At 32.6% G+C, this 20,280-nt stretch overlaps 2 protein-coding genes across 2 annotated transcripts; one reads left to right on the forward strand and one right to left on the reverse strand.

Annotated features, from left to right (window-relative positions):
- Positions 1 to 362: 362 nt before the first annotated feature.
- LOC140450194 (large ribosomal subunit protein eL14-like) lies at positions 363 to 3,914 on the reverse strand. Its single transcript, XM_072543655.1, has 4 exons — positions 3,857 to 3,914; positions 3,569 to 3,670; positions 1,675 to 1,869; positions 363 to 646 (listed from the first exon to the last, which is right to left on the reverse strand). Exons 1-4 carry the CDS (start codon positions 3,857 to 3,859, stop codon positions 437 to 439), a joined length of 510 nt encoding a protein of 169 aa, XP_072399756.1. The 5' UTR covers positions 3,860 to 3,914; the 3' UTR covers positions 363 to 436.
- Positions 3,915 to 6,389: 2,475 nt separating this feature from the next.
- On the forward strand, positions 6,390 to 19,708 carry ZC3H3 (Zinc finger CCCH domain-containing protein 3). Its single transcript, XM_072543656.1, has 5 exons — positions 6,390 to 6,586; positions 6,642 to 7,506; positions 7,557 to 7,706; positions 14,559 to 14,754; positions 19,233 to 19,708. Exons 1-5 carry the CDS (start codon positions 6,565 to 6,567, stop codon positions 19,620 to 19,622), a joined length of 1,623 nt encoding a protein of 540 aa, XP_072399757.1. The 5' UTR covers positions 6,390 to 6,564; the 3' UTR covers positions 19,623 to 19,708.
- The last annotated feature ends 572 nt before the right edge of the window (positions 19,709 to 20,280 follow it).

A 20,280-nucleotide genomic window follows, 5' to 3' on the forward strand; every position in this document is an offset into this window, starting at 1 on the left:
TTTTGAACATGTATACCAAATTTCACGATTCAAGTGATTTGGTTACATAATTATTTAGTTTTTATCTTTTCCTGTAAAATTTACTTTTATCAGATATCCCCTTTTTGCAGTTAGAAGTTCATATGCAATAGGAATTCCTGTCTGCAATAACAGTTAATCAGCACCAGGGACAAGAGCCATACCAGAAACAAAATTGCTACAAAACACTATCCAGAGTGTAAAGGTTAATCAATATAGTCAACACAACTACAATACACTATTTTTGATAACATAAAGCATATAAGTTACAATCCCTTTCAAATGTAAACAGTGAAAAAGGATCACAACAAGATAGTAAATAGAATGTATTTGAAAGTGAATAATAGTTCATGATGGTATATTAAAATCAAACACAGAAAACTTTTTTAAACAAATATATTGTCAGTTAACCTAAAAATTATTTCTTCTTGGGTGCTGGCTTTTCTTTCTTCGCCTTTTTGCTTGGTTTAGGTTTGTCACCACCTTTAGCCATCTTCTTTTTACCATAGAGGAAACCGTTTCTTGATGCTGCCTTCCTTAAAGCAAGGAAAGTAGCTGTACGGATGTGGTTTCTTCGTGAACGAGCTCTACGAAGCTTGAACCGGTCAAGATCTGTGAGTTGTGATCTCTGAAAAAAACGAAAACAATATTAATAATATTTATAAAAACTTATTTAAGATCAGTTAATTCTGAGGGAGTTCTCAGAAAAAAAATTGGCTTCAGATATGTGTCAGCCGGCAATTCCTATCACAAATTAGGATCATCATGTATATTTATTTAGTTGATATCCACTTTTAAAATTTAAAAACTAATAAACATTACCAAACAAAATTATTTAATGAGCACATTAATCATTTTTGACAGTCTTTGACATTTACACAAAATTAATTTTAAAAAGACTGTCAAATATGAAACTATAACAATAAAATGAGTAGATGATTGATCAGATCTTCTTTTCATTTCTTCTTAATGTACCATACTCAATTTTGAGTATATACAGCTTTTCTATAGATATGTGGTGAGTTTAAAAGTGCACAAAAATATATGAAACCTACAATTTAACATTGGTGCTGAACTAGTGTAGGGGACTTGTCCTAAAACAAATTAAAACTTCAATGCCAGTATTGTCAATGCCTTCAAAGCACCAAACTCAGCAATACTTTTTGATTTTGTAATGGGAACCAAACCCACATTATTCAGCATCAAAAGTGGATAAACTCATCTCTGAGCTATCTAGGCCACTTAATTTTAATATACATATTACTGTAAGTTCAAATTATTTGTTCTTGTATATACTTGAGATAGTTGTTTGGTTTAGTTCTCTAATTTGTTTTTATTTTTCCCAGTTTCATTCATTCTATTTTGAAAGGTTATCTCATAATTGATCATTATTGCCTTGTGTATTTTTCTTCTCACTTTTAGTTCTCTGTTAAATTAGCATCCTATCTGCTATTAAGTTTTAATGTATCATTAGGATAAAAATTCTTTTGTATGTAGTTTTTTTGTTGTCCTGTATCAAGTTTATCTAGATTATTGTACAGTGTTTCCTTAATGAAAATTTTGTTATATGCATTTAACAACAAAAAAAAAAACAAAGTAAATATTAAATTAGTAAGTATTCTTGTAGTAATGATAGTTTACCAAATAAATTTTTACCTTTTCCTTTGCTGCTACTTTTTTGGCCCAGACTGACTCATTCCATTTATCATCAATTTTAGCATCAGACCATGCTTTTCTTACAACACGAGTTGGTGCTGAAAATGGGAATCGAATGCGGAACTTTGTTAAATGCAATTCATTTAATCTAAGTTGTCCTCTAGGTACATTACTGTTGGGCCCATCAACCAAAACCTACAAAGCATAAGAGCATTACATGTTTGGACTAGATCTATAGTATATTTTAATTAAAAAATAACAACTTCAGTATATTATTTAGCTTCAGATATGTATCAGTCGGCAATTCCTATCAATGATTGGGATCATCATATTAAACTTATACTTTTTTTAAGTTAATACCATTAATATTAAGAACTCACAATGAAAGATATCTTAAAAATTTATATTAGCCTGTAATTTCAAAAGTTTAAATGTCATACACTGTACTGAAATAGTAGTGAAAGACCACAAATCAAAGATATACGAGCCCCTTCCCATATCAGTTAACCCACATATTTACATTTTACAGAAATTTATATTTTATGGCAATTACCAAAAGCAAATCATAATCTTTAATAAGTTCCCATATTAATTAGTACGGCATTTTATTAATATTTATTAAAAATATTATCCTTACGGTTTTTATTTATTTTTAAATACAAGAAAAACATTTTTCGCTAAATTGTGGATTTTTATTCACTTATGTCAACATATATTGATTTTTTCGGACACTAAGACAAATTATAGCGAAAAATTGCCATGCAACTAATCTAGAGTTTTGTTTTGTGAAATGACATTGTTGGAAGACATGTTTCTAGATCAACATGTTACCTAAAGACCCACAAATTGGGATTTAGTACTTATAAAGTAAGTAAATACTTGAGTAAAGCAGTGTGAATTGTTTTTTGAAAAAATTGTTTCATTTTGTTTCAGGCTAATAAAAAGCTAATTTTAATATTACAACAAAAGAAAAATAGATTAAAATGGTCAAAAGAGCATAAAGATTCATAAACATTCACAATGGGACGAAATAAAATAAAATGATAAGTCTAGAGTTAAAATGTGTATTGGAGACAGTAAGAGTCACATTATTCCCAGCAAAATTAAGCTTGTCATCCCCACTGTCTAGACAGAAAAGTCAAATATCCTGTAAAAGTATGGCATAATCGGGAGCAGCATGTCTTGAAAAGGTATGAGAAATTTTATCAGCAGGATTGTAAGTACAGACAAATATTTGAAGATTTTAGAAGAATCTCTTTTTACCTGGAACAAAGTTTAACATCATCAGAAGATCTTGTCTTCCAACATGATGGCACATGTTGCGTCGCCTCAGAAAAGAGTTTGATTTAAAACTGTGGTATACCACTTCCTGAATGTGTTTCTAACAGTACCGACTTGTCCCCCATAGAAACTTTGTGGCAGGAAATAAAGCATTGAGAAAACTTCTGCTAGGTTCGTCAACGAATTGAAGCAAAAATTGGAAGAAATGTGTGATTTATTTACACCATAATTTTGCCACAGAACTTGATTAAAACTATTCCTTGCAGAATTTTAGATTTAACTAAAAATAAAGGATCTCACCAACAATAACTTTAACATTTTTTTTGTCAATATTACATATTCTATCTCCAGCTCATATGTTAATTCTAAAATATTTTTAAATCTAACGTGTGGAATGTGGAATCAAATAATCATGTGCACATACATATAGCTCTACTTTTACAAGAGCTTAAGCACGATGTGCTAAAAAATGGATTAACGCATTCAAATGAGAACTACTATTATAAGATGCTTAATAAAATAGCAATTTAATTTTAAACAAAACACATGTACATGTGAGAAGTATAACAATGAACAACATGTCCTAACCTATACACAAAAATTAAAAACTTACCCGTGTTTGGTCAATTACGTCTACAATACTAACAAGTTTGCCCTTATGGGGGCCTTCCGATACAACGGCCACGCGGCCGGTTTCTACAAACCTTTGGAAAGGCTGAAATAAAAAAATGTTTTGTTACATACTTGTATTTCAAGTTTGTGTAAACGTATAAGCTTATAATTGACATCATCCAAGTGCTTTTTATGTAAAAATTAACTAGAACTTATTTTAATAAAGTACTTTAATTAAATAGTACTGATTTGTAAATAAAAAAATAAAATATATGAGATAGAACCTCACCATGCTTTACACTAAACGAAAAAGGAAGATGGAGATCACTTACCGGATACAGTTGTTTTGACGTGTACAGTATTTGCGTGCCACAGTTGAGGTTTCCGGGCTGTGTTAAGAAATTTTATGGATGTGTATTCATAACCGAGGCCAACGAAAATTGTTCATTTAACTCGAATATCAGTAGAGTTGTTTTAATTTTAGGTGGTTGTTCAATTATGTCGAAGAAGGTAGAAAAAACTTATATGGCAACTTCATATTAAACAAAGGTGTGGTACCATAGTAGAATAATTAATTCGCGCAGTAGCCGATAGAGAAAGGTTTCAGGAAATTGTAAACATGATGTCGGCCAACGTATGAAGTGGTATGAATACGGAGACGGCACCTAAAGAAGAAGAAGTAAAGAAGTTCAATGGACTACCGGGACTAGGGACTACCTAAGTCTGACAATAATTTACTCAACAATAGTTTAAATATTTTTTAACTTCGTAAATAAATTCAATGATTTATTGATTAATTTTGAAATAACCCCGATAAAAGCAACAACAAAATACCTTGAAATACAGAAAAAAATAATTAAACTTTTTATGAAACCATAATATAACCTTAAAATGTGAACATTCGTAGTAAATACACAGTATAAATTACTGTGGTAAATATCTTAATATTTGATATTTTTACTTTACAAATTCACGAACAACAAATAATACCAATCGCATAGGATGAATGTCCATAACGAAAAGTCCTTATTTATTCTTCAATAGATTTAAAAAAAAAAACAATATTTCCTACTTCTTATGGGACAAATACACACAAATTAGAAATGTTTGAAAAGGCTTTTAAACCCCTGCCCATTGTGACGACAGAGCTTAGGTAGTCCATTATGTTGCAGGCATCGTTGCAGATAATTGTTTATGTTTAATTTGAAGAATTAGACCTATAATTAGACTTTATTGCTATTATTTTTGTAACGTTTTAGAATTTTATATACTGTTTTTGTTTATTGGTTAATTATTGTATTATTTATAGCATATAAGTCTACTTTACATTAAAATAGCTTAACATCTAGGCCAGGCCATGCAAGTTTCATGCTATGCAAGTCCGAATTGTATGGCATAGGCTCGTATCTTGTCTATCTTGATCTGTTTACATCAGGAGCTATTTTTGTGCAATTTTGAGATACCACTTTAACTGTTGCCAACAGAAGAAATATTTCAAAATATTAACTTTGGATATTTTACTTGGCAATTTCAGTCCATCATTAAATATATTCAAATATAAATCACAAATTATTACATCCAATAAATAACATTTAAACTTACACAATAAGGTTAAGTTTTATTCTAAACGATAAATTTTGTTATATTTTCAACATGAATTTTGACGATAAATTGCATCAAAATAGCATGAAAAATAGAACATGTTCTAATTTTTTGTCTAGCACAAATGTTGCTTGGAAATATCCCGTGGGCAAGCGCGATTGCATAATCTGTCTTGCATAGCACGAAAATTGCATAATGTAGTAAAGTTGGCTTTATCAGTAAAATAAGAACAGTTGAATTGGACTTTATGAGAAGATGTCTACAAATTACCAGAGCGGATAGAATAATACACACTTTACACTACATGATTTATAATGTGATTTGTCATATAATTTGGTCGTAAGCAGAGATATGTAACTGGTCGTAAGTGAAATTTACATGTTTACACTGTGTGATTTGTCCAGAGATATCTGTCTTACATATCTCTGACTCCCATCACAGTAAAAAATTCAAATCACATTTTATAAATAATTATACAATTTATTTAATTAATTTAATATTATTTTGTATTCTAATATCAATACAATTATTAAGTGTCCTTAAAAAAAAGGACCTATTTCCCTAGAAACAAAACTTGTTCCCCAAGGAAAAAACTAGCGTCCTATGAGTGGTGCGTGAAACAACGGCATCAAGACAAGGTGTAAGGACAAACACATCTGCATCTTCGCTCATGGTCATATCAATTACAATGATATTTTAGAGAAAAGTTATTGCCACTCCTGAGTAACACCTCTCGAAAAAAGTGTTAAAAAAAATGTGTTAAATGATTTAGAGCGTGTAACACTCTTAACGTTTATAAAAAAGATTTTAACAGCGCAACCCGTGGGAATGAGAAGACGGGGTAGACCAAAGCTGAGGTGGATGGGCGGGGTAACACAAGATGCCGAGAAGATCGGAGTCGGCAACTGGAAAATGCAAGCGAGGGACAGAATAGAATGGTGTAGAAAGCTTGAGAAGGTCGAGGCCCTCTAAGGGCTGTAGCACCAAGATGATGATGATCACTCTTAACATATTTCATTACAAAACCGCTTCGTTGTTCCTTTTCGTGCCGGTATCAAAATAATCGATTAAAAAAATTGATTTGCTAATTGTGGCACTTGGTTTTTTTCAACAACTAGAATTTCTTTGGTATACACTGAACATGGTCATAGTGGACGTTTTGTTAAACGTCATTGATCATAACCACAATCTTTCAAATGTTGTCATAAGTTATATGCTTTGTGTGCAATGAATGTGTCAATGTGTGTGACGTGTGTGAATCTGTGAATGTGAATAATAATAATAATTGTCAATGTCATCATAGACTTTTTAATTATTACAAGAGGGTGTGAATCTTAAATTGTAATTGTAAAAGAAAATTATAATAAATTGTTACACACCAGTGAAGAATTCAATATGCAAAGCAGTGTAGGTTCAAGTAAGTTCTGTTTGTATTTTCTTGACGAAGATCATTGATTTTATAAACATTGTAGGTTTAAATGACCCTGAAGTGCCCTTTCCAAATAAATATGTCTATATTAAACAAAATTTTATTCTTGATGGTGGACAACAACCATTACCATCAAAAGTGTTAGTTAACCCACATTTTAACAGAAAAGTATTTGTTAATCCCAATTATAAGCCAAGCAATATGCAAACTTCTGTACCAGGAAAGATACATATCAATCCACATATGGCCAACATGAGCATGCACAAAGAAAATATTTGCAATAAAATCCATGTAAATCCAAAAATGATAAACAGCGTTGGAGCTCCATCAAAATTAGAACCCATCAAACAGCCAATCACATATTCTTCTAAAACTAAGTTGGTAAGAAAACCACTTAAAGAACAACTGAGTCCTTTAACTAAAAGAAGTAGACAATTAACAGTTTATTCAAAATTTAAAATTGTAAAGTCTTCAGCCGTAAGTAAGCCAGGTGAAATGAAGGTAAAGAGTAAACTACTGTTTAATACCAAGTACAAACTAAAAAGGATAAATACAAGCAAGTCTGATAAATATTTAATTCCACAAAGTCTTGAACTTAATAAGTACAAACTAGATAGGAGAACAAGATCAGTCAGTAGTTCTAGATCTAGATTTGTTTTTGTTAACAGATTTCTTAGTATTAGTGATATAGCTAAAAAAGTACCTTTGAGAACAAAATGTCTAGTCAATATATCAGGGATTGTCTACAAAAAATCACCAAATAAATTACAGCGAACATCATCATTACTTAAAGACAAAAGGAAACAATTAAAAGATACTAACGCTTTAAAGAGGAATGTATTTAAACTTGTCAGACAACCAGAAAACAAATTAGCTTTGGAAAAGAAGAATTCTAGGACTACTTATAGGTAAACCATCATAGTTATTTTTAATGTGTATACATTTTCTTGTGTTTCAGATACTCTAGTAGGAAGAATATTGCAATAGAAAAGTTAAAGAAGTGCAACATCCCTTGCCCTTATTATAGAAAGTTTGGAAAATGTAAAGGAAAAGAACTGGGAAAATGTCCTAGGAAGCATGATCCTGATCAAATTGCACTGTGTACCAAGTATGTTATTCTTATGGCTTTTTAATTCCTTATGGCGGCACCACACTTTGCTATGTGTTATTTCTTATGCAGCTTCGTTATATTCGCTTAAATATTTGTTATTCATCAGCTAATAACAAACACGCTGCTCCAAACTTGTACCGGCAGGCCAAATATTTCCATCATGCTTGTTTTTTTAGAACCATAATGGACATGAATATATTGATGGTTGCTGCAACTTATTTTTACTTAAACATAGTTTACCAATACTAGGATCATGTCATCTAGGCTGTATCTGGTATAAATCAAGAAAAATCATTACCTTTTCATTTGTCCACTCCGTTCTCTAGTAGATACACCACAAATCAAAGCGTAATAGGTACGTTAGTTGTATATAAACATAAAAATTTGTGGAAATAATGGTTCAAGAATTACACTAAAGTTAGGTTAAGATAAACAGCGAGACAAACACTGGTGCCACGAAGTGCGGGCAGTTGACATATACATATGGCATGCAGTTGGCTTATTCATGTCCTTTAAAGTGTGTCAAAAACTGAGAAGTGGGCAGATAGGCATATTTGCTATTCAGGTATTTGCTTATGCGTGCGAATAAAGCAAATAATTGACGAATGTACCCTCCACACTACATCTTATACAGCTGAATATGGCTCATAACTAATAACACAGTGTAGTGCTGGCAGTTTACTTATAATTTTTTATTTACACAATTAAATCTTCATCATCATCATTTTGGCTTTACAACCCTGTGTGGGTCCTAGCCTCCCCAAGAATTTTTCTCCAGTCGTCCCTATCCATCGCCTTCCTCCGCCAAGCACGTATTTCCATATTTCTCATGTCTTCATCGATGTTATCTAGGAATCTTGTTCTGGGTCTTCCTCTTCTTCTTTGACCAATAGGTCTATCAAGGAGCGTTTTTCTAGCTGGGTCGATTTGCTCCATCCGCATTACATGGCCTACCCACCTCAGACGTCCTATCTTTATGTGTTTTACGATATCTGGTTCCTGGTATATCCTATCGAGTTCGAAGTTGTATCGTCTTCTCCAGACACCATTTTCATTTACCGCTCCATAGATGCGCCTTAGTATTTTTCGTTCGAAACATCCTAACATGTTCTCATTGCTTTTTGTTAAAGTCCAGGTTTCTGAACCATATGTTAGGACTGGGCGTATTATTGTTTTGTAGAGTTTTACTTTTGTATTTCTTGATATAACTGTAGATTTAAAAAGGAGATTAAGCCCAAAATAGCATCTATTAGCCGTGCAAATTCTGCGGTTTATCTCTGCGGTAGTGTCATTTTCAGTATTGACGAGCGTTCCCAGGTATACAAATTCGTTAACTGCTTCGATGACGTCATTTTCTATAACAAGTGGCCGTAGTGTTTGTGGTTGCGTACCTATTTTCATGTATTTTGTTTTATTGGTGTTTATTATTAAACCCATTTTTGTAGCCGCTTCCTTTAATGCTACGTACGCCTCTCGTGCTGCGTTTTCCGTTCTCCCAACAATATTGATATCATCAGCATATGCTAAGATTTGCACAGATTTGTTATATATTGAACCGGTAGTTGTGATTTGTGACGTACGTATTACTTTTTCCAGAGCTAGATTAAATAGTATACAGGAGAGTGGGTCTCCCTGACGTAGCCCGTTATTTGTTTTAAAAGGTTCAGAGAGTTCCCCCTGGATTCGTACTTTGCATTCAACTTTTTCAAGGGTTAGTTTGGTTAAACTTACCAACTGATTTGGTACTCCTAGGTCTATCATTGCTCTAAACAATTCTCTTCTATTTACAGAGTCGTAGGCTGCCTTGTAGTCTATAAATATGTGGTGCGTGTCTACACCGTATTCCAGTGTTTTCTCTAGAATTTGTCTTAGGGTTGAAATCTGATGAATTGTTGATTTACCACCTCTGAAACCAGCCTGGTATTGTCCTATTATTCGCTCTGCATATGGTGCCATACGATGGCATAGTATATTGGAGAATATTTTATACGCTGCATTTAGGAGCGTAATTCCTCGATGGTTAGAGCATTCAAAGATATCTCCCTTTTTGTGTATGGTGCAAAGTATTCCAATATTCCAATCATTGGGAAGGGACTTCTGTATCCATATTTCTTTTATAAGCTGCTGTAGCGCTATTATGATATCGTGGCCACCTTCTTTATATAATTCCGCTGGGAGATTATCTATTCCGGGTGATTTGTTTCTGGCTAGTTTGTTTACAGCGTCTTTAACTTCCAGGATCGTTGGTGGATCCTCCTCCCTCTCGTCTGCTCCGCTTACCTCGCAGCTTTCGTCTTCCGGGTTTTCTTCTTCTTCCTCTATATTAAGTATCTGGTTAAAATATTCCGTCCATCGGTTTAGTACGTCTGTTCTTGTTGTTAAGAGATCGCCATTTAAACTTCTACATTGATTTGTGTTTGCCTTAAATTCTTTTCTGTTGATGTTAACTTTCTTATAGAATGTTCTGAATTCTTTCTCTCTGTTGAGGTTTTCTATATATTGAAGTTCCTTTTTTAAGTGGTTTCGTTTCTTCATTCTGTGTATTTTCTTTTCTTCTCTTCTCTTTGTCTGGTAATTCTCTATACTTGTTCTAGTTCGGCGGGTAAGCATTTTTGCATAGGCTTCATTTTTTTTCTGTGTTGCGTCTTTGCATTCATCGTCAAACCAGTGATTTTTTCGGGTACAAGTTTCTGTTCCTATTTCATCTTGTGCTGCTGACTGAATATCTTCCCTTATCCTGTTCCAGAATGAGTCTATATCTCTCTGGTCTTCTTCGCCTAGACTTTGATTCCTTAACCTATTGGTAACATTTTCCCAGTACTGTTTTGCAACAGTTGCATCTCTCAGCTTCTGTACATTCCATTTCTTTCTATTTATTTCTTTTTCTTTGTTGGAGTTTGAAATTCTAGACCTTAGTGTTGAGATCACTAAACAATGGTCTGAGTCTATGTTTGCGCCTCTATAACTTCTGCAGTTTATTATGTCCGTTCCGTGTCTTGAATCTATTAAGATGTGATCAATCTGACTAGTTGTTCTTAAATCAGGGGAGGTCCAGGTTACCTTGTGTATATTCTTGTGTTCAAAATAGGTGCTAGCGACGGTCATGTTCAGTGCTGCTGCTAAGTTTATCAGTCGTAATCCATTATCGCTACTGATGTTGTGTAGGCTATGCCTTCCTATAGTCGGCATAAAAACATGCTCTCGTCCTATTCTTGCATTCATGTCACCTAGCACTATTTTAATGTCATTTCTGGGGCATCTTCTGTAGGCTTGTTCTAGGTCTTCGAAAAACTGTTCTTTAATGTCTTCTAGTTTGTCGTCGGTCGGGGCATGTGCATTAATTAAACTGTAATTAAAGAATTTACCTTTTAAGCGTAAATAGCACATTCTTTGACTGTAGGTTTTAAAATCAATAACTAGGCCTTTTGTTCTTTGGTTTACTATAAATCCCACTCCATCTATGTGTTGGTTTTCATTGCAGCTGTAATATATGGAGTGGGTTCTCTTATCAAGAATGCCTGTTCCCGTCCATCGCATTTCCTGCAGTGCCAAAACATCTACTCTGTACAGTTCAATTAAATCTTAGATATCCCTAATTTCGTACAGATAATTCAAATTTGCATATTTTCTAGCCGTTTAAAGAAATAGGTGATCTGGGATTCATGGAGAGTATGAAAGCACTTTTTATGGGTATTTTGTCTTCTCATACCTTATTTATTGGTCTTAAAACATTTTCCTCAGTAAAAACACCACTGACTTAGTGGGAAACCAATGTACTTTCTCAGATTTTCCTAATTTGGATACACTTTAAGAACCAAGAGGATGAATAGTTCTTTTTTTATCATGGAAGCTGTTTATTGTAAACTGGTTGTACTGCATATATATGCAGTAAAACCTATGCACTGTGTATAAGCCAATTGGCTTATTGTACATATTCCATTTCTTCATGTTAGCTATTCCAGGCTGGAACCCTGTGCCAATTTGTACAGGTCTAGTGGATGGGTACTATATGCTTTTGAAGTCACTTGGTAATCCCCAAGGAAAATGAAATTACTGTACTGGCTGTATATCATGAATCACAAAAGTTTTATTTAAAAATTCTTTATAAAAGGTATATAAGTAAAAACACCCTTTTGGGCTACATCACAGAACATTTTTGGTCTAAAAAGTTCATTATCAGTGTATTACCAGGTCTATATGAGTCAAGCCATTAAATATTTGGGAAAAAACTGTTAAAATGGTACAGAATTTATTATGTGTTACATTTTTGTTAAAAAGATGTGATGTTAAAGTTTTTAACAGATACCCTGCATGGTAACGTAAGACTCCCAATGACAATGTATCTGAATGGTTCTAGTTGCCATTTAGCTGAGTAAACACAGATACTGTTGAACCAAATCCAATTTTCCTCGAGTAAAACTGTATCATACTATAGTGTATCAAAATAATTATCATATTTTAAAAACTATGTTGTAACTGTTGTTACAATTTTATTCGCCACATTGGCATGACTGGAGAAGATAATCAGTTGCTATCAACAAGTCCTCGTAGACACTTTGTCTCAGGACTAGTAACCTCCAGTGGAGTCTTACGTTGCCATGTTATCAATTCTTGTTGTAACTTAAACATCCTAGTATATAAGATCAAATAATAATGTAACTTAAATTTAATTTAACAACACTTAAAGGGTTTTTACCCAAGTATTTAGGGGCTCAAAACATGTACATCTAGATACACTGATGATGGAATATGAATTCCGAAAACATTCTGTGATGTAGCCTGATAGGGTGTTTTAATTATATTCCTTTTATAAAGGATTTTTCAATAATTTTTTTGTGATACATGGTATGCAGCCAGCTACAGAAACTTAGTTTCCTTGTGGATTACAAATATATTTGACTTTAAAAAACTTATATTTACAAATTGGTATATAAATACAATACAGTTATAGTATGATAGCTGATCACTTGAAAATGGTTTCTATGAATCGGCGAAAAGATTATTTTTGCCTAATATTCCTTTAAAAAATTGCTAATAATTTGATAAATTGCCCTGAACTTTTATATCGATTAGGTCTTAACACTCTTCATAGAACTAGGCATACTTTGTTCTTTCATCTATTATTTCATCAATTTAATTAAGAATACTTCAAGCCTCTTACTCATATGGCGAGACTATATAATAGGTACCAAAGTGATCTGGACTTATTTTTCTAGTCCTTAGAACAATTTAAAAATGTGATATAGAGACTGCTATTTGTGTGATATTAGTTTGTATTCAAGTAAATTATTGGATTTTGTTAAACTTTACTAATTATTTTCCAATGTCTTACTTACTTTGAAAAATTTTTTTATTTATTTATTTCAACAGTAGAACCATTTACAATAAAATATAAAAAATAGTAAAAAGTAAAGACATGCAACAAACATCAGAACAACAACAAAAAAAACAATTAAACAGTAAAAATATCACATTTTTAGATAATTAGACTCTTAAGTTGCCTTTTGAATGGCATTAATGTTTGGACAGAATGGTGCAATAGGAGGACATTGCAAGAGCTGAGCATTCTCGACAAGGGAAAATAACGAGCATAATCATTCCTATGAAAAGGAATATAAAAGAGAAAAAAAATTTATTATGAAGGTTAGGCATTTACTGGTGACATATTTTGAAAATTGTAGCAAGTACAAATAATATTTGCTGGAGAGCGATGCGGACACTCAACTGTAACACCATTATTAAGATTATCCCAGGATGCCTCAAGTAGGTTGTAGTCACTACAAATACAGAAATCACAATCACTGAATCTATCCGCTAAGCCCAACATACAGGTGAAATGCTCCTCATATACTGACCCAGATGACCGTGGAGGAAAGTACACAGTACCAATGACTAACTTTTTTGTGTCACGTCATGTCTATACACATTAAAGTCATTCAATCCCAATTCAGCATCTAAGATTCTAGATGTAAGCCACGTTTCAATAATAATAAAATCATAAATAGAGAGGTTCACAGCATGTCTGAAATTCAGAAGTTTGGTGCACATACCCCCAACATTCTGAAAATATAAGCTCAATGATCGTTTTGTATGGGGGGCTGGATCCAGCATATTCATCCTATCTACTTATAAACAAAGAAAAATTTGATCTGCTGAGTTTATGTCGAAGCCAGTGTATTCTTGTCACCACGATTATTTAAACTCTCAGTTGATTTAAAAAATACAATTAATCAAGACAGCTATATAAGACGATATAAATGATATATAAATGATATATATATATATATATATATATATATATATATATATATATATATATATATATATATATATATATAAATGATGATATAAATTAAATATGTTCATTTTTAAATTTAATTCAAATTTTTATTTAGGTTGTAATAAAATTTGCGTTTTCAAAACTATCTACCGTTATTATACTTTAACCTACAATAAGCAATTATTTGAAATACTTATTAACCTTTTCAATAAGAACGTTATAAGTAAGTGCAGTTACAAGATTATTTGATGAAACGTTATATTTATATTAAAAACTGTAACCATGGACGTTTACTGTAACTGGCACAGTTCAAAAAACTATACTCTAATCAAAAATAGTAGTCCTTATTCTAAAAGAGGAGTTCAACATTTTTATAAATACTTTTTGTACTGAAACATGTCACATGCTTATAAAAAGGTATATCAAAGAAATTGGTATCTTTTTTTATCATTTCGGAAGAATATCTGAAATGCAGGTTACAACGTTATTCTTTACAGGGGTCTAATTGTTTCATCTATTTTTAATTTTTGTTATTTTTGAGTACAACAATAATATATGAAATTTTACAGGTTTCTGCAGGGTGCTTGTATTGATCCAAAATGTTTGCTCTCCCATAATGTATCACCAGAAAAGATGCCTACTTGCAAGTACTACTTGGAAGGATTGTGTTCCAAAGACTGTTGTCCATACCTACATGTTAAAATAAGCCCTAAAGCCGACATTTGCAGAGATTTCTTGGAAGGATTTTGTAAAAAGGCATCACAGGTAATAGCATTGAACCATTTTGTTGAATATATTTTACTTATGAGACTGGCATGAATAATTTTAAAAATAAAAAGTAATCAAACAGCTACTGGGGTTTTTCATCTAGACACATATGCTTTCTGTTTTATTGCCAGAAATCACATTTCTATATTACCTTCCCATTATTTCTTGCTGTTTTCATGTTTTGGTCCATTCTTCCTTTTTTATTATTTTTTTAGTGTCTGTTTTTCAAACAAATTTGAAAAGTAAACACTTTGTTTGAGTTTCAACTTCCAAATTAGAAACAATTTTAACAATAAATTCCAATATAATCAACCCATAGTCCACTTAACCCTTCTTGGCTGATTTGATATTGAAGACCACTGAAGTAAGATAAAACTGTTAATCAAATTACGAATGGCAATGAAAGAGAAATATATTTTCTAAATTAAAATTGATCAATCACAATTGAATTATAAATATGTACAAATAATAAATATTTATTATCCAAAAATGCAAGGCAGTAAACAAATAGTCCTGACTGACTAGTTGATAACACTAGTAATCTTGGGTCAAAATTGTGGAGTCTTTTTAGGAAATAAAAAGCAATCTAGTTGTTTGCTAAACTTTAGGAATATTTATTTCTTTGATCATCACATCAAAACGAAATTATAAACTACATGTAACTGGAAAGACAAACAAAAGATCTACACATATAATTCGGATATATTTGTGTTAAAAAAGGAAAATCATTTGTCCTCTTCATTGGACCAGGCTTCATCATCTGAATTATTTGCTATACCTGTAACTAGTGTTTTCTCTTCTGTATATGTATGTATGATAAGCTTTACCCGATCATCTTTTGTGTCTCCTTCAGATGACATAGACTTAATAGTTCTGTTTTTCAGGAATCTTTTTCAAAATTCTTATAACCATTGTTTTAACTGAGATTTTGTCCACGAAGGTTGGGGTAATTTTTCTACCAGAGACTTATGAGTATGAGGCATTATCCATAATAATTATAGATGGTTTCTCCAACATTGGTACGAGATTTTCTCAGACCCATTTTTAAAAGATTCCTTAGGTACCCATCAAATCATGATAGTCTGCACTCTTCGATTTGGTGGAAAATAACTGTCCAGCATCTTCAACAAACCCATTACTAGTTCCAACATGTTAAACAACGATGCATTTACCAGTATTTTCATGGCGTTTTCTGATGCTCGTTATATTGTCATCTTGTAATTTATGCTTATACCTTTTCAAAAATATTTAAGTTCTGTCAAAAAAAAAACAAACTGAAACGGGCTTGGACTTAAATAATTTTTCATAGAGTGCCTTAAAAAGTATAACCATTAGAAAGAATATTTGGCTTTTCACAAAGTACTCTCCTACTATAAGCTTTTATGAAAATCCGCAGTGTTTTAAAAGTTGCTACAAACTTGTATTAGAAGCGTTATATACAAAATTTCAACTTGCTCTTTTTTCTTCTAGATTTATATTAATGATTAGATTTTTTTCAAGTTATGAATTGAAATCACATCATACATTATTGCCAATTACACATTTATTCAGTGATCGTATTAAATTTATTTAAGAATTAGCTATTTTGTGATCTTCATATGTAGGGGAGACCGTTGTACATTAAACCACTTTTTGGGTATTACTCCATTAAATGCCCAGTTTATTGATTGTTGCCATTATTAAGCATTCATGGTAAAGACAGTACTTTTTCTTACATCGAGAAAGGTTTTATAAAAATTTAATTCTATATTAGTTGTTTTTTATAAATTTTGAAAAATTATGTGCACCATGGACCAAGGTTGATGATGCTTGTGTACCTTGAGACAAACGTCTTGTACCTTGAGATGTTTAGAAAAAGGTAACAAAGGTGAAATAATGGTTTTATTGACAAAGGAGAATATTATGTTCCCTGTAACAAAGTTAGCTTAAACAATTAAACATAGCGGAAGTCACAAACATGTGTCTTCCAAGCACTTCCTTCAACCGCGTTACATAGATTAAAATACCCAGTTTATTGATTGTTGCCATTATTAAGCATTCATGGTAAAGACAGTACCTTTTCTTACATCGAGAAAGAATTTATAAAAATTAAATTCTATATTAGTTTTTTTTTATAAATTTTGAAGAATTATATGTACCTTGGACCAAGGTTAATGATGCTTGTGTACCTTGAGACAATCGTCTTGTATCTTGAGATGTTTAGAAAAAGGTAACAAAGGTGAAATAACGGTTTTATTGATAAAGGCGAATATTATGTTCCCTGTAACAAAGTTAGCTTAAACAATTAAACATAGCGGAAGTCACAAACATGTGTCTTCCAAGCACTTCCTTCAACCCCGTCACATAGATAGTGACATCGGCCACAATAGATGCACCTGTACCATTTTTATCCACTACAGAAACCTTTGAGTTACTACAGTTAACGCATTCTTCGTTTACACTGTCTTCACTACCACTAAAAGCAATTGATAATACTTCATCTTCTGTATCAGAAGACGAGTCAATAAATTTCTGTTTTTTGCTTGCCGTCTTACCTTCTTTTCTCCAGACTTTGGCTTTTGTAAATATTGTTATTTATTGCTCATGCTTTTTCTTTTTCTTCTTTTATAACATTTTTCTCTGGAGTGTCTGTAGCTATCATGGTTTTACCTGGTTTTCTTCCACCAGCTTTCCTTTTCCTTGCCTCTGCCCTAGGGTAAGGCTGAACTTGTTACGGGGTTATAAATCTTTTAACACGTTTGTTTTCCTGTAGGAATCAATAGAAATTCAGTTTCTTTACTTTCGTGAGTAGAATTACTTGTATTACATGTTGCACCTGATGCAAAAACAGGAACTGAATGACTTGTATCACTTGAAGTTCACACAACTGAAACAAAAACATGAGGAGTGGGTATGCTCTTCACCTGAAAGTCCTGCAACAGTAACAGACGTCTGGCTTGTATTATCTTAACGCACTTCGGGAGAAACAACAGAATTGGCTGTTTCACTTGAAGTCCCTACTTCTGATGTGGTGTCTACTGAACCTGAAAGGGGTGAAGTTGTCGAGCGATCAGTGAGATAGGAAGCTAAGAAATCGTCATCTCAAAACACCCCTTCGTTAAAGGGGTAGATTCCAGATTTACGGAATCCAGAAATAATATTGCTGGACGTAAATGCTCGTGGGTAAGCCGCTCCAAGAGCTTTAGCAACTGTGTATATATCGAATGTTTTCCCTGCATTGTTAATTAACCACGCTTCAACCGCTTGAACTGCGTTCTCTATTGCATTAATTGCTGTTATCATCTTTACCAGCTGCCCTCATTCAGCAGACGTTGCAGTACCGATTTGTTTCATCCCCTTAGGTCCGACTATTTTGATTAGTTTTGGACAGTGCTCATTCCTGTTTCGTTAGTATTCCAAATCCGTTCCGGTGGAATTGGCCCAAAACGTTTATGAACGTCTTTTATGTTTAAAAAAAAATAATCAGTCCACGTTGTGGCGATTGAAGCTCGTGGCACGGCTGAAACTTGTGGCTTCTGGCTTTCGAATCGAAATCTTGTCAGAATGTCCCTTTAAAAATGCTCGCATCCATTCTTCCCCAGCCATTTCTTCCTCCAGCCATGTTTCTGGGTATTTTTTTGATTAGCCTGTGCGAAATTGAAAGCCAAAATTCTGACTATTTTTTTTGTCAGATCGTATTGTATTTTAGCGACATTTTGGATATACGTAACAAGGCTCTGCTCTTCGGTATCGCTGAATACTTGTTTTACCGCATAGTTTTCAGAATATTCAAATTTAACGGCCCCACTTTCCTTGTATTTTTTTAAGTGCCTAGTTATTGTAGACCTCACTTTTAATACCGTTTTCCTCCTCTCTAAACGTCATTCTCTTGTCGAGGTCTTCATTATTTATAGCTTCGATTGTATTTTGCAACGCATCAGCATTTATTAGTTGGGTTCCCTCTTGATAATTGTTTTGCTTCGTGGCATGATGAAGCTCAATCTATAACAATCCAAAATCACTGCAACCGATTGCACTCTGGGCCGGTTCAAATTACAAGATGCAGCTTGGCTTCAAGGTACACGAGTATGCAAAAATAAACAAAAATGGCTACCTACCACACTACACCTTTCACTAAATGATAAAGATATTGTGCTCTTTTCACTTACCAAGAGACAGACTACTACTCAATTTGCCACTGATTAATATTGATACTGTTTTGCACAATCCAACCACACTTAACCATACTTGAAAATCTTTACTTTTGCTCACAAAAACAATAAAATTTCCGACGAAGGGTCATATAACCCCGTAAATCGCAGTACGGACGTGGCATGGCTACTTAGGTATCCTTAGCGGCACTAGTCGGATATTGACTGTGGCGCAAGGTACGCCATGGTCAAGGTTTAACGGTCTCCTCTATCATTTACAAAATTTTGTATATATTAATAAGTTATTCTTTGTTAAGAAATCAGTTATTAATATATTTTTTCCAGTGTGACAAACGTCACCAATTTTTGTGTCCAGATTTTGAGAAGAAAGGCACTTGCCATAAGCCGAGGTGTTCCTATCCACATGGTAGAATGGTAAGAAAATATTCTGTTTTCAATAAGAATAAATTTGCCAAGAAATCTTCCAAACATATTAATGAAAATGCCACAACATCTAAAGATCGATCAGTAGCACTAGTTAATAAAAATGAAGAAAATACTGAGATAGAATCAGTAGTTAATACCAGATATTATTCAGATAAAAACAAAGAAAATGTACAAAAGAGTGAAAATTCTGAATCTTCTGTTGAAGTCGATTCAAATCATCCAATTAGTTTTAAAACAAGACCGACATTGGGCGAGTTACCTTCATTTATATCATTTGGAGATTTATGATGAATATTTCTTGGCAATACTTGTAGTTTCCTAATTTTATAAAAAAAAAATGTATTTTTGATTAATAAATAAAGACAATATTTTAACTAAGTTGTTTTATTAACCAAAAAAACAAACACACTATCACTGTTACAGCATCGAACTTGAAACCGATTTTACATACTACTTCCACCAGTTGAATGTTTCAAAATAAAATTATGTCAATACCTCAAAGCAACAGTGGGATATCGTTATTGTCGATGAACTTAGAAAACGCGCAAAATATATTTTGCTAAAGGAATAACTATTCATAACTTTCTTATCCTTCAGAGAACTGCATTTATATTTTGAATATAACTTGTAAACTGAGTACTAGATTAGTTAACAGTAATTTTGTGAAAGATTGTACCAACATTTTGAAAAAAATCCCTTATTTCACCGTTGCATAGAAATGCTGTTGGAAATATATTGCATTGCAATAAAAGTAGATATCTCACTGTCCAACAACATATTTAGAAACAATTTTAAAAATATGTGATGAATAACCTTTTATTACGGGAAATTTTCGATTACATTAAATTTTTGATGATGTTATTAAAAAGAGGTTCTGAATTATAAAAAAACATAGAGTAAAACGAAAATTAATATTTTTTAGCGATCAAAAGTGAACAAAACAATT

The sequence above is a fragment of the Diabrotica undecimpunctata genome, chromosome 9 (assembly GCF_040954645.1).
Source record: "Diabrotica undecimpunctata isolate CICGRU chromosome 9, icDiaUnde3, whole genome shotgun sequence".
Lineage (NCBI taxonomy): Eukaryota > Metazoa > Arthropoda > Insecta > Coleoptera > Chrysomelidae > Diabrotica > Diabrotica undecimpunctata.

What these genes read in the sequence shown, in the direction of transcription:
- LOC140450194 (XM_072543655.1), bottom strand. An exon ending in ACGTAATTGACCAAACACGG is followed by an intron (nt 1,870 to 3,568) that starts GTAAGTTTTTAA and finishes TATGCTTTGTAG; the next exon opens with GTTTTGGTTGATGGGCCCAA. An exon ending in AAGTAGCAGCAAAGGAAAAG is followed by an intron (nt 647 to 1,674) that starts GTAAAAATTTAT and finishes CGTTTTTTTCAG; the next exon opens with AGATCACAACTCACAGATCT.
- ZC3H3 (XM_072543656.1), top strand. Translation starts at nt 6,565, where the DNA reads ATGCAAAGCAGTGTAGGTTCAA. An exon ending in CAAATTGCACTGTGTACCAA is followed by an intron (nt 7,707 to 14,558) that starts GTATGTTATTCT and finishes GAAATTTTACAG; the next exon opens with GTTTCTGCAGGGTGCTTGTA. An exon ending in TTTGTAAAAAGGCATCACAG is followed by an intron (nt 14,755 to 19,232) that starts GTAATAGCATTG and finishes TATTTTTTCCAG; the next exon opens with TGTGACAAACGTCACCAATT.